Below are 14,999 nucleotides of genomic sequence, written 5' to 3'. Positions count from 1 at the left end.
GCCTCTGGCACTATGAATGAGTATATTTCTCTTGTTTATTTTCTCTGTGGGGCTTTGACACTGCAGTCTCAGGGACTGACTGTTGTAAGTAAAAATAGTATAAGGGCAAACTCACGTGATCTAAATGAACCTGTGTCCTAGCTTCCACAAATTACACTCCAGGATCCTGAGATGATGCATAGCTAAGACAGTCAAACCACAAGCCCCCAATTTAGGAAAATAGAAAGATCCCTAAAGACTCAGGTAGGAAGACACACTTTTCAGTTATGAAAATAAGATGATGAAATCCACAAATTATAGAGGAGCTGGCTACCAGGCTAATGCTGGGTGATGAGAGCGGACAGCTCAGAAGCACCCATGAAAGAAAGCAGCCTCAGTTCCATCGTTCAGACCAACAGAAACGCCTTTCTGTGTAGGATGTTGGACTCAAGTTTTTGTTGTCTGCTCAACATGAGTCACCGTGGGAAAGGTATCATGAACTCAAAGGTCACTCCTGACAGAAATGCAAGGTTTGGGGGAAGAAAAGCAATGTTCTGTTGCACTCTGTGCTGGGCAGACTCCACCAAAACATGTCTTCAGTTGGGGTGCTCTGTCTGGGTCCCCATTATTGCCATTATTGCTGGCTGGAAAGAGCTGTCCTTATCTTTGCATCTGACCCACGTGACTATGAGCACTAAAGTCACCCTGCCCGGAGGGGTGATTTCTAGAAGGTCTTCTATTGTTTACTTTTCTGTGCCTAACATACCAGATGGCACATAGTCATTTGTGAACTGGACACATAGTTAGTGGGAATACCAACACCAGGTGTGGTGGTTTGAACACGCTGTGCCCATGGGAAGTGGCACTGTTAGGAGGTATGGCCTTACTGGAGAAGTTTTAGCCTTGATAGAGGATGTGTGTCTCTGTGGGAGTGGGCTTTGAGGCTCCTAAGCTCAAGATGCACCCAAGTGGGGAAGAGATTCAGGCTGTTCTTGGCTTCCTATGGATGAAGATGCAGAACTCTCAGCTCTTCCAACACCATGCCTGCCTGGCCACTGCCATGCTCCCGACTTGATGATAATGGACCGAACCTCTGAACCTGTAGACCAGCCGCAGTTAAATGTTGTCCTTATAAGAGTTGCCTTGGTCATGGTGTCTCTTTACGGCAATAGAAATATTAAGACACCAGGTCAGTTCTGATATCAACTCTTGGTTTGAATCAATTGTTCCTTACCTTTGTCCTTCATGAGAGTTGGGCAATAATTCTCCACAAGAGTTCTTTGAAAGACAAAGGCAAGAAAAATGGAGTAATGATTACCCCAGGCAGTTGCTAAGCTTTCTGGTTTCTGGTTGCCCATTTTTTGTTGGTTGTATCTATTATGTCACTGACACACATACCTCTCTGATCAGCTGGCTTTGTTCTACTCTGGAGTTGCCTGTTTACTCTCTCTGCTCTCGTTTATCCACTAGGGGCACCATGGCACAGTTTACCTCGACTATACAGCAGCTACTCCTTCAGCTAGGCACTTGACTTTCTAAACTTCAGTCTCTACTAAACAATAATAATACCCACTCTGCTCCAGGTCCCCACATCTGAGCATAGGAAAGAAGAAACATACCAACAGCCACTACCACCACCCTGTACCTGTTGCCTGGGAGTGTCAAGAAGAAGATGCTGTGGCCAGCTAAAACATCCTCCAACAATCCAATCCCCAGCTTCCAAATAACTATGCTCAATGCTCAGACACGCCCTAAAAACAAAGGTGCATTTTCCTATGGCAACCTTAAATATACTCATTAGGTTCCAGCTGAGCTCCCAACACCCATCTTACCCAGACAATAGTAAAGCCATGATGACAAGAATATTTGGAATAGGGCTAGCCTATGTAATGCTATATCCACAGAATATGTGTTCCTGTCCAAGTAAAAGGTTGGAAATAAACTACGAGCCTTGTATTGGTCAGTCTGTTCTCACTGGCAAATAAATACCTCAGAGAAACTTCCAATGTGGGAAGGTTTGTTTTGGAAGTTTCAAACCATGGTTGCTTGGCCCCAACACTGTGAGCGAGACAAAGCAACATGTAAAAAGAATGAAATACTCTAGCTAGCCCGTATAGAAGACAAACAATCCAGGTATTTCATTTACAAGCTGTAAGCCAAATTGGGCAGATTTTGGAGCTATTCTAACTTACATCTCAGCGTATGTCCCTTGCTACTTGCTGTACTTACCGTCTCTCCTGGCCATGTGCTCAGGGTCCTTCTTCCTCATGAAGCCATCCTCTTTTCTCCATCTCCTCTCTCCTCTTCTGTCTCTACTTGTCACCCCGAGGCAGGTAATTGAAAATCCACCTACCTCTATCTACAACCCAATCACAAGCTTTTATTGATCAGTTAACTTGAGGAACAAGGTTACATAGCATCATTTCGTGTCCATGAGGATCTCCTCATTGGGGGCAATCAGATCTTGGGGTCCAGTAATTAGCATTTGAATACATAGCAGCACCAGACCAACCCAATCAGCAACATGGGGAAGGGGAGAATGGAGCAGGTTGGCCAGAAAGTGGGAACACAGGTCAGGACAAGATTATCTAAGTCATGCCTGCAATATACTCTCTCTAAGTAGGCCCACCTCCTAATTCCATCACCCCTGAATAATGCCATCAAATGATGAAGCTGTCAATGGGTTAAACCCTTGATAAAGTCAAGACACAATTCAATCACTTTTTCAAAACCCTGGGACATTGGGAACCAAGCCTTTAACACATGAGTATTTTGGAGACACATTACAATGGAATAACTCCCATAGTCCCGCTCTCACTCCAGGCTCCCGCAGTTCTGATCCAGGCTCCCAATGCTGTAATCCAGCTGACCCCCCAGCCTTTGCATGTTCAGTGCATGGATGAATTCACATCCCTCCTGTGGGTGCCCAAGAGCACCCCATTCCTCTTCTGTCAGGCACCTACTCTTTTACTCTCTAACTTATGCCTGCATGCTAAAGTCCATCTTCTTCTGTATTTGATTGTGACATAAGTGCTCAGAGCCTGTTAAACTCTTCTCTGAGTCCTCAGTATCTGCTCAATGCCTGGAACACTAGACAGTGAGTGAGTGTTCATTGAAATGAAGGACTGAATGTGTGAGCCTTCTTTAACTATAAGCCCAGCAATATGACTAAGGACCACTCCCTACCTGCTGCCTCATTTCTTACCATCGTTTCCCACTGTATCAAATCAGACACCTTTGTAATGACCTGTCTTCAGAAGATGTTGTAAACTGGTGTAGGGGGGACCTGGTTATGGTTTTAAGTATTGGTCCTAATAATAACGCAGTGTAAACTTTTGAGGCAGAATATACCATATGCCCACATAAAACTCTGTACATAAATTTATTATTTATTGTTATCCATAGTCACCCCAAGTCAGAAATAGACCTGGTGTCCACCAACTGTAAGAATGGATAATTACAGCCAGTCAGTGGTGGTGGCACACACCTTTGATCCCAGCAGAGGCAGGCAGATCTCTGAGTTTGGAGCCAGCCTGGTCTACAGAGTGAGTTCCAGGACAGCCAGGGCCACACAGAGAAACCCTGTCACAAAATAAATAAATAAATAAATAAATAAATAAATAAATAAATAGAAGCATAGGTAATTGCAATGTTCTATATCTATACAATTAGATATTGTTAATAAAGGTATGTAATACTGATATATGCTATTGTGTATGACAATTTTTTCATTGTCCTGAGACTAGAACAGAGAAATCTATTTGTATGTGAGGGCTCCCTACAAGTAGAAGACTACATAGCCAGAAAGTAGATTAGACACTGTTTAGGATTATAGCGGATGGAAAGAGAGGTGGTGACAGCCAAAACCTGCAGGGTTTCATTTGGTTTTGTGGGAGTGAAAACCTTACACCATTGAGTGTGGTGATTGTTGTCCATATCTGTGAATACGGTGTTTTATTATTGTCAGGAGTAGTAGCACTTGGGCTATTTTGAGAAAGTTTTCCCTCTGTAGTCTAAGTTAATCTGGAACTCAGTATGAAAACCAAGGTTGGCTTTGAATTCATGACAATGCTCCTGCCTCAGCCCTTTGGGTGGTAGGATTCCAGATGAGAGTCACCTTGCCTGACTGAAGAACACTTTGAGATAATTGTGTAGTATATGGATTATAGTTCAATAAACCAATAAAAAAAGAAAAGAGAGTCAGGTGGTGGTGGCACACACCTTTAATCCCAGCACTTGGGAGGCAGAGGCAGGCGGATTTCTGAGTTCGAGGCCAGCCTGGTCTACAAAGTGAGTTCCAGGACAGCCAGGGCTATACAGAAGCCCTGTCTCGAAAAACAAAACAAAAAAAAACAAAACAAACAAACAAACAAACAAAAAAAAAAAAACCAAAAAAAAAAAAAAAAAGAAAGAAAGAAAGGAAAGAAAGAAAAGAAATCAGCGGAATATATGTAGCATGGCATGCCTTTAGTTCCAGCACTCCGAAGGCAGAGGCAGGTGAGTCTCTCTGAGTTTGAGGGTAGCCTAGTCTATAGTGTGAGACCCTGTCTTTAAAACAAACAAACAAACAAACAAACAGTCAATCAAACCTACCAATTCCAGAAAAGTCTACAGTGTCAATCTTGAGAGTGTTATCTCTGAGAGCTTAGTGGTCCTAAAATGTCACACCCGAGTCACATGTCCCTACATTTTCAAGACCAGTTGACATCACTGAACTCTCAGCTCGACATCCCACCAAGATAACCTTCCCTGATCTCTGGAGTCAGGGCTCCTTTAAGGCCTCAATTCAGTGCTTCACTGTGGGGAAAGAATGAGTATCATCAATTATGCAATTTCATATATTTGAATAAAGAATTGTTAGTGGTCACTCTTAAACTAATGAAGGTGGTAAACTTAAGTACTGAATAGTATTGCCTGCCTCCACTGTGAAAGCTGTGAGTTCCATTCTACCATGTATGCCTTTGATCCTGAAATATTGGTTACAATATAAAGACCTAAGCACTGTTAGAGAGGCACTTGTTGGCCATTTTGTGCTCTAAATATTTTAAGTGGGTCCAATCGATGACTTGGGAGGAAATCAAGTTATGGGCAAATGCAAAGTTTGTCAGGTTTCTCGATCCTTAACTGAAACCAGAAACAGAACAGAATCTGGTTTCCCCTAATCAGAGTACGTACCATCAACTTTTTTCCTCCCAAATGATTAGAACAATAAAGATCAGAGAAATGTCCTTTGCATTGTGGAACTGTGTTACACAGACCTTTACTTGGGAGATACATTGGGTGGGGAGGGTAGAAGAAGCCCTGTGGTGGATCTGATTTTACATTTCAAGCAATCTGCATTGTTTCAAGCTATTTGCTACACCCAAAGACACAGATTTGAGTTTAATTAACTGTTGAGAATCCATGGTGTCACACCCACCCAAAACACGCCTCTAAATGTGAACTTTTCATCGATTCTCGAATCTGTTCTTCCTGCTTCTGCACTGGCTTATTTGACCAGCAAAGCTGCTTTCTGATTTGCAACACCCTTGGGTGGGTACCAGTTTTGTCTGCACCGCCAGCGATGCTTGCTCCTTATGCCTCCTGGGGTTAATCCTGCAGTCGGGGATTTAGGGATGGAGCCTGGCGGCAGCCTTGCACCGGAGCATGCGAACAGCTGACTGCTGACTCAGAGGGGAAAGCCAGCCACCCGCGAATCTCTTTGCAGCTCGCTGCTGCATCCCTATCCCACAATCCCTTGCTGCAGTGTGGCTTGCTGCAGTCCTTTCAACAGACACTGAGAAAAAGATGTCCTGTGAGATAAAGATTGATTGGTCTGAATTCGGAAGGGGGTCTCCTACTTGTTAATGACCCAGAAACATTCCTGCCGACTTTCCTGAGCCTTCTCTCATTTCCTCCATTTTTCTCTTCCTCTGTCCTGTTCATGAGCTGGCGCATCACTACTTAGAGCAGAAGATATGCTGGGCTTCTGATGATGGCTGCATTGCATGGTAGGGAATTTTAACCAGTCTCTTTGCATGGTGCTTCCAAACTTGAGAAGGTAGCAGAAATGTGCATTGTTCTTTTGGATGGCCGCGGAGCTGCAGCGACAGCCTCGAGGGGGTGTCTTTCTTTACCTCGCTGACTAGTCTGTTGATCGGGAGAAATGGGTAGGTCCTGGGTGCTTGCTTTTCTATCTGGTGGATAACTGCTCCTGCGTCTCTCGCTTTCCTTTCTTGGTGATGCTGCATGTTCTTTGACTACAAAATAGGGGAAGACCCACTCTTTGCCTAAACAAAAGCATCAAATTAACAAACGTGGGGAGAAAGCTGTTGTGAACAGATTAGGTTGTTGTTGTTTTTTTAATCCATTTCAGTCGTTATTGTAATGTTGTCTTGACTTATTTCAAGAATTACTTTTCCTGTATCTTTTTAGTGAGATAAAGTATTAAATTTTCAGGGTTCCTTCCTGGCTACTCCTAGGTGGAGGGTGTGCGATTCTACCCTTCCCCCACCCGGCTCTCTGCCTTGGGTTGAAACGCTCTCTGCCTCCCAGTTACCATTGGAAACCCATTCATTCATAATGCATGACACGACCCCCTGGATTCTAGATGCCATTGAGAGCTGCAAACGTACAAGCATCAAATATTTCTTTCTGGCAATTTTTCTTGCCTTGGACGTACAGTCAAATCTGGGTGGAGCTCAATGAAAGAACTACATAGTCAGAGAGAAATCCTTGGGTTGGCCCTTAGTTCTGCTTCCTTGAATCACGGGTAATTTTTGTGTCAGTTTTTTTTTTTTCCACTCCCTCCTCCTCCTGCAAGAATGCCCCACCCTGACATTAATCCTCATTGTACGGCAATAGGAAAGCCAGTAGGAAGGCCATTTATTTCCAACTAAAAATCAAATGGTGAATAAATGAACTCTGGAGCCAAAAGACAATATTTTCATCTGAAAAAAAAAAAGATAGGTTCTGTGTCATAGCTTCCAAGATCTAGACTTCAAATGAGGCATTTACAAAACTATCTGTTCTTCATCTCATGTTACAGCAGTTTTATTCTCCTTGAGTAAATTGCTGGGGATTTTAAAACAGTGTGATAAAGAGGGCCATTTGATCCCTCCCTAAGTTGCATTTTTCTTTGCGTAGTATGAATTGATTTTTCAGAGTACTTCCCTTATTTTTAGGCAGGTGCTTTATTGGCCCTGTTCTGACCCAGTGTAGTGTTAAATAATGCCGGCCACTGGAGGGCCAGCCCACCAGGACACAATGAGAAGTTTCCTGTGTGGTGTGGCAGGGGAAACTCCTCTGGTGACTAGCCCTCAGACATCCTTAGCAGGGCTTCCTGGCCCTCTAAAGAGTTCTCCTAAAAAGACAAGCAATTTGCATTGCAAAGATTGCAAGGCAATGTAAAAAATTCTCTTGACTTCTGAGAAAGGCTGTTTGGAGACTGATGATATTTAACCCACATAGTTTTTAAAAAGACAGCCAGGTCTGGACAGGTTTCTACTCCTGTGAATGTCACGATCCTAAGATAGTTTTTAAATGATTAGGACAACAAAAGAGTAATGGACGCTATGAGTTATGAAACAAAGTAAAAGCCCGTATTCATTGTCTCTAAAATGAAACTGCCCATCATTGGGATAGCCTTTTGCTCACCATTGGGATAGCCTTGGGCATTGATTTCTCCTAATTCAACACACTTATCTGCCTGCTTTACATACACACCCTAAGTATGAAGACATTTCTTAAAATTACCAAAACTTACATTTTAAGAACCCTCGCACCTCTAATTATTTCTCTGGTGGAGACTAATTCTCTAGCCAAATGTTCTCCTGTTCTAAAACATATAAAAGAGAAAGAAATATTTTAGGTTTAGAAAAATGCTGCAGTTGAAGACCCATGTGTTTGCCAGACCAGTGCTGTTTGGAACACCTCCAACTGGATCATATTTTATTCCTGCAAATTTTTGAATGTATTACTTCTAAACTGTATCAGGGTGTTAACTTGAGCACATCTGTCTTGGCTTTAAAAAGAAAAAAAAATCCTCTGTTGCCATCTGTCCCTTACTACAGGAGGGCTGCAGGTCAGAGCCCAGAGCTTCACCAACATCGGCTATTAGGGTTTTCTGAGTATTTCTGTTCTACAGGTTGTCTGAATTCAGGAGATCGGGTTTCTGCCTAAAACTTGGAGCCTTAGATTAGAACAGAGTGGGGTGGGGTGGGGTTGGGGAGCCAAGTATTCAAATCGCCTCACTTGAAGGAGCCACGTGTAGCTGTTTTTTGTATGCCAGTCTTTCTAGCCACCTCTCCACCGGGTTCTGCCTTCATTGCTCGGTGAAGCGCTCTTTATTCTTTTTCTGCAAACTTATTCCTGAAGGAAGCATGTATGCTAACTAACAACAGAAGGAACACGCTTCCTGTGCACCAGAGGCAAGAGCAAGAGGGTGTCTGTCACACAGGTTTGTGTCTTTGGGAGTTCTGAGCTAAAATACTCTCTCCCTTTTTGTCAGCCTCTCTCAGCTCCCAGAAGAGATCCTTACCCCTTAGCAACATGGCTGCTCCCTGCTTTTCAGTGGTTGCAGAATTCTCAGCTGCTTTTGTGTAGTCCCCAGAGGGAGTCTGGGGGAGCCATGGCACAGTGATGGATTAGGGAGAAGAGACCCCACTCATCTTGATTGTCCCAGGGCATGGCAAAGGTAAATGTCGGATTAGCTTAGCCACTTAACGCTCCTTACTCCTCGCACAGACTCAGCCCTTTGGAACCTTGAAAGTCCAGAGCAAGGCTTAAGAGAGTGAGGACTTGAGTCCCACTTAGAAATCAGCTTCATGTGGAGAAGCCAACACATCAAGGGAGCTGTCACACAGCCATCCCTGGCAGGAGAAGCAGAGCTCTGGGCAGCTCGGGCACACTTTCGCCTGGAGACTGACTGAAATTAAAGGAGAGGTTCTCAGTCCTTCAAACACACACACACACACACACACACACACACACACACACACACACACACACACAGAGAGAGAGAGAGAGAGAGAGAGAGACAGACAGACAGACAGACAGACAGACACACACACACACACACACACACACACACACACACCCCGAAAGAAAAGATCTTGGATTCTAATTTACAAAGTGACTCCCTGGAGTTCAGACTTGATTTAACTGAAAGTGGGTCACCCTGTTTTCATCCCGCTGAAGACTGCCCTCTTTCTTCTAGCTGAATCACCAGTAACAGTGCAAATGCAAGCACAGAAGGATGGCGATGGGCTCATAACAACCCAAAACACTGGCTGGGGGAGGTACAGCCATGCACGCAGACGTGTACTTGTGTGTGGAGAGGCCAAAGGTCAATGTCTTATATGATTCCTTTCCCCCTTATTTTTTGGAGACAGGGTCACCAACTTGGCTACACTGGCCTGTCAGTGAGTCAGGGCACTGCTTGTCTCTGCCCACCAGAGCTGGGATTACAAACTGCAGCCATACTTGACACGTGGCTTTTTCGAGGGATTGGAACTTGGGTCTTTACGCTTATGTGGCAAATACTTTACTGACGAAAGCACCTCTACCCCGCCTCCCAAAACACTTATTCTTTACATTGTGCTTCACCCATGCCTTGAGCTCCTGCCTAAGTGTCACCTGTCCTGGTGGCATATTATGATTGATTAGACCACTACTTCCTTTCTATAAGTGTATTGGAAAGTTTAGATCTGTTAGAAAAGCTGGGGGGTATTGTTTGTTTGTTTTCTTTTGGCCTGTCCTCCTCATCATTAGCTAAAGAATTTTTTTTTAATGTAAGTATATTATTAAATAAACTCACCAGAGAGGCCCAAGACTAATACTGACCCACGAGTGCCACAAAGCTGGTCTGTGGGGACAGAAGTGAAGCCCGGCATGACAATGCACACCTGTAGCATCTGCTCTCAGGAGGCTGAGGCTGGAAGGTAATGAGTTTGAGGCTAACCTGGGCTACATAGTGAGACCCTGTCTAGAAACAAAAGAAATGGAACCTTGTACCTCTGTGATAGTGTATACCATGTCTTACAAAGCATATGCCTCGATTTTACTTTGCAGCCATCTTCCCAGGACCGGCCTGGCCAGTCCTTGCTTGCTCCTTCCCTTTCTGGCTTTTCCCTTCTCTTCTCCCTCCCCACTCTTCCTCATGCTGGTGTCAGCAACAAAGCTGGCTACCCTTCTCCTCTGAGTGGTATAATTTGGGGTGAGAACTGTGGTCTGAATCTCAGGATTGCAGATGCAGCCTTCTCTCCTCCTCGTTTCAGCTCCTATCAGGTTTCCCCCACGTTCGGTGGTGATTCCCATTGCACTGGAAGAGACTGGAGCAAGCGAGCCAGGGAAAAACATGAGAGTTGGTGCGAGGGAAGAAAGGCTGGGACAGGGTTTTTCTGTGCAAGGACTGTGTTTCCTGTTTGCCGAGTTGCTTTTCCCACAACATGCAATGTTTGGCTAGCAAAGCCGCCCGTAATGAGGGCCGTCTGTGCCAACTCTTAGGCTGTTTACTGCCATGCATGTGTGTCCTCGGCAGCTTTCCGGTTCTTCCTCGGAATTTGTGAACATGTTAAAATATGTTGCTAATAACTACCCTCCGGATGATAACATGTGCTGCTGAGGTTTAGACTGTCACACCCGGAAGCAGGCAATGCTGATGGTAACAGCATTCACAACAAGCATGCTTTGTCACAGTGTCTCTTCCCCACTGTCAAGCTTTAGTCCCTCCCCCTCCTCGCAGTATACTCTGTTTATTCAGAAATTGGTGACAATGAAGTACCAGGCACATACAGTTGTAGCTTCTGGGATGATTGCAGTTGTGTGGACACACATATCCCTGTCACCACAAATCTTATACGGCAGGATGAGGTGGCCATACAGGGGTGGGAAGATAATGTGAGCTATATTGAATAAATTGCATATTGTATCCGAGAGGTTCTATTCAGTTCTTTACTGTCACAAAAACTATCATAGACGAGGTGGCTTTCAACAACGGTTTCTTCCAGTTCTGGAGGTTGGAAGTCCTAAATCAGGGTACCAAGACAGGGGGGTTCTGGTGAGGGCTGCCCTCTGGCTATGCAGACAGATGGCCTCACCTCTTATTGTATCCTCATGTGGAGAGAGAGGGCCGGGGGAGAGAGCAGCATGCTTCACTCGTGCCAGCAAGCACAGTGGGAAGCATGCCATCAGCCGGAATCAGCTGAGGAATACGCACAGAGCGGGCAGCCTTTGACCAGTGTGCTCGGGTGAGCAGTTCCTTCCTGCTCTTCTTGATTAGAAAAGCGATCCGCACTTGGATTCTTTACTGGCTTCCTTTCCCAACTGGGTCTCTGAAGTGTTGAGACCCTGCCTACCCCATGAACAGCAGAAATCTGTGCAGGATAATAGGGATGGAAAAATACAACTGCTCTCCTGCTCAGATCTAGTCATTAGGGCTCCATCCTCACGACCTGATGCTCCCCCACAAATGATCCCAGTCTCCAAGTACATTAAGGGACGGGGCTTCAACAAATGAGTGGTGGGGGTACTGTGCAATCATGGGGTCCGTCAGAGAAAACATGTGCTTTTGGAGCTAAAGACAGCAAAGACAAGAGATAGCATGTGCTGGGAAAGTGGGGACAGTGTGGGGGTTTATACTGTGTGATCAGGTTGAGAGGGGACCCTAACAAAGCAGTTGGATGGGGTCAGGGGGAGAGGTGGGAGCCAGGGCAGGGATGAGCCAACCTCTGGCGCTACAGTGAACTTCAGCTTGATCTCATTTAAAAGTTCTTCTAGCTGGTGAGTGTCATTATCTGTCTAATGTGGACTGTGTCCTATAAAAATGACTTTTGACCAGACATGGTGACCATTGGCCTGCCACCCCAGCACTTGGAAGGTTGGGATAGGAGGACTTTGAGAATCTGGTTGCATAACAAGACCCGATTTCAAGCAGAAAGAGTCTTCTGCCTTACCTCCGTTGGCCTTTCGCCAGTGGGTGTGCCATCAGCTCTGTTGGGCTCCACGGCTGGTTTCTCCCACATAGTTCTGCTGGTTGCCAGCAGAGAGCAATTCTGTTTCTGATCTTCACTCTCTTGCACTGATTTCTGCCACGTCATCTATGGGTAGGAAGGTCGATGACAGTTTGGAGCCCACATAGGGAGGGAGCCCCAGGGGAAAGTAACCAGGTATTCGTTGTTAGAGTGCTCAAGGCCTTTGAAAACTGCTGCCTAGCCTTTAAGTCCAACACTTGAAAGGTAGAGGTGGGTGGATCTCTGAGTCCAGCCTGGAGTGAGTTCCAGGATAGGACAGCCAGGGCTACACAGAAAAACCTTGTCTCCAGAAAAAAAAAAAAAAGATACTGCCTAGAAGTGGTCCACTGAGCCACGGGCTCCTGTTGTGCCTCAGTTCTTCTGAGCACATTGTCCCTTTCGGAGCAATGAAGTGCTTTCCGGTGGTGGTTCACATCCAGCAGAATTCCCAGAAGCGTCCTTATCCTGGCAAAGCTGGGGTGTCTTTGGGGATAGGAGATCTTTTGTGTTGATTGTGGGAGTTCTAAAAAGCAAGATGCCTTCAACAGGTCACTTGTGACAGATCTGCAACATTGTCATGATTTTAAATTAGGGTTAATGAGTAGGCATAATTAATTTACCGTGTAAATGAACAATACTAACAAAGAGTAGTTATCACCACAATTACCACAGAATTAGAATCAAATGGGTTTTTTTTTAAGCTTTAGAGCTTAAAAGTGTTGGCTTAAGAAATTTCATTTGGTTAATACATACCATTTGATAAACACTAGGCTTTAAAAAAAAGTACCTTAAACCCAATGGGTTCTTTTCCTCTTTGTCCTTTCTTTTTGCTGTTGTTATCCAACGTTGCTGAGCACATAAAGGTCTCATGAGAAGCATCAAACGTAGCCAAGGACAGGCGAGATGTGTTGCTGCCAAACTGTAGAACTCAGTTCAAACCGTGGGACCCACTTAGTGGGAGAGCCCTTAGCCTCTGACCTTCCATATGTTGGCTGTGGCATAGAACCCGTCCTATACCCCTCAACACAAATGGATAAATAAATGCAGCTTTAAACTTTTAAAGCTACTCAAAATGAAATTTAGCTGGCTTTTCCAAATGTTATTTTGTTAGTTTGTTGGTTCATTTGTTTTTTAAAATTTTTACTTTTGGTTTTCTGAGACAGGGTTTCTCTGTGTAGCCCCGGCTGTCCCAGAACTCACTCTGCAGACCAGGCTGGCCTCAAACTCAGAGATCTCCCTGCCTCTATCTCCCGAGTGCTGCGACTAAAGGCATAGGCCATCACATCTGACTGATTGATTTATTTTTTTATATGTATGAATGTTCCATATGGATGCCCTGGATGCTAGAGAGGGTGTCAGATCACCTGGAAGCGAAGTCACAGTTATGGCCCATCCTGTGGGTTCTGGGATCTGAACCCAGGTCCTCTGTAAGACCAGCAAGGGTTCATAACTGTTGAGCCCTCTCTCCAGTCCTTATTTAGTTAATTTTAACGAAAAGTTTAAGAGAACGTAGGGAAGTAGGGGAATTACTGAGTATGTGCTCCATCACTAAGCCACATCTCCAGCCATCACTGTAATAATGATAATAATAATAATACACTTAGTGATTTTTTTCTCACAGCCGTGCACATTTTATCACCACAGAAGAGAGCATGATGCCATGTTTAGGAGGCACTCACAAGTCTTGCCCTTGTTTAAGAGTAGCTATCATGGACCTATCAGAGGAGGCAGAGAGAGAGAGAGCCTGAATTCTGAGCTTGCTGCTTCGTCAATTTTCCTGGATGACCTTGGGCAGGTCATTTAAATCCTCAGCTTTGGTTTCCTTTTCTCTAAGACAGACAGTGCTTTCCTTCACTAGTCTGATGTCATAGGATGCGGTCGGGCTCCTGAGAGATGACCTGCCCTTCATTTGATCCATGAACAGCTTTCTCTAGTCTTTGGGGAACACTCCATGGAAAATCTAGCCAACAGTGATGGCCGATTAGCTATTCCTTCCTACACTGCCTCACCATCCAGGGAGTCCTGACCGAAGCATCCTAACAGGTACTTCACAAGGTGCCATCTATTAGTCATAACCCTTAGAAAGCTCCCTGTGTGTGCGACTCTGCTAAAATGGATCCTGACAGGGCTTTAGGTTTTAAATTTTATTTTAAATTAAAATGTAATTATACCATTTCTTCCACTCCTTCTACTCTTTTCTGCCTTTCCCATGACCCTCCTCTCAGATGTGTGATCTCTTTTTCTCCAATTATTATGATTATAGGTACATAAAAATGTACTCAATAGTGACAGCGTAAAACCCATATAAAGCGCCATATCTCCAGAGTGCCTGTTCTAAATAAGTAGAAGTTTATTGAGATATGTAGACTTTAGAGCTCATTAATTTGGGTGTGTGGTACTTATTTTATTTGCACATTTTAATAAGTATATAAAATTATCATCACATATGCAGATAATACATTTAAAATGAATAAATATATAATTACAACCTGCTCGGCCCATTAGCGTTGCCTGTATGTGCGTGTTTTTAGGACTGACTTCTTGGATTGATTATAAGAGCTAGAGTTTTCTTAATAAGAGTTGAATGCTTGGGACAGGAGAGTGGGTCAGCAGTTATGACCACTGGCTTTCTTCTGGAGGACTGGGATTTGGTCCCCAGCACGTCATTGTTCACAATGATCTGTGACTCCAGTCCTAGGGATGTGACACCCACTTCTAGCTTCTTCTGACACCAGACATGCTTGCAGTGCACATACATGTGTGCAGAAAGACACTCGCATACACAGAATTAAAAAATAAGTTCAAATAAAGAGCTGAAGTACATCTAAAAACATTGATTATTCGGCGAGGTGTAAGAGCTCTTATTCATGTTGGAAAAAGAGTGATTCCCACAGAAAGCACAGGCCTGTTGATGTTGTAAGCATGCTGTATTTTCCTGCTTCGGGCACAGGCCACAGACCAAGTTCTAGTGCCAAATGTAAACTGTGCTTCCAGAGCACAGCCTTATCGAAACACCAGGTCAGAGGGATG

General features: G+C 44.4%; 1 protein-coding gene across 20 annotated transcripts in view; it reads left to right on the top strand.

Moving 5' to 3' along the window:
• Trim2 (tripartite motif-containing 2) overlaps positions 1–14,999 on the top strand; it is a 147,914-nt gene that overhangs the window by 81,755 nt on the left and 51,160 nt on the right. For 2 of the 20 annotated variants that reach the window (XM_011240299.3, XM_017319815.2), the window contains exon 1: positions 4,546–5,969. The exons of 13 other annotated variants lie outside the window; for them this stretch is intronic. In XM_011240299.3, the coding sequence (XP_011238601.1) occupies positions 5,967–5,969 (3 nt within the window). In that variant the 5' untranslated portion in view covers positions 4,546–5,966. Of the gene's footprint in view, positions 1–4,545; positions 6,129–11,250; positions 14,013–14,999 lie in introns of those variants that run through there. 5 more of the 20 variants (XM_011240304.3, XM_030252919.1, NM_030706.3 and 2 more) reach the window with 5 other exon arrangements.

This window comes from Mus musculus, chromosome 3 (assembly GCF_000001635.26).
Source record: "Mus musculus strain C57BL/6J chromosome 3, GRCm38.p6 C57BL/6J".
In the NCBI taxonomy this organism is placed as follows: domain Eukaryota; kingdom Metazoa; phylum Chordata; class Mammalia; order Rodentia; family Muridae; genus Mus; species Mus musculus.
The sequence above is the reverse complement of the archived record's forward strand: the minus strand, read 5'-3'. Positions and strand labels throughout refer to the sequence as shown.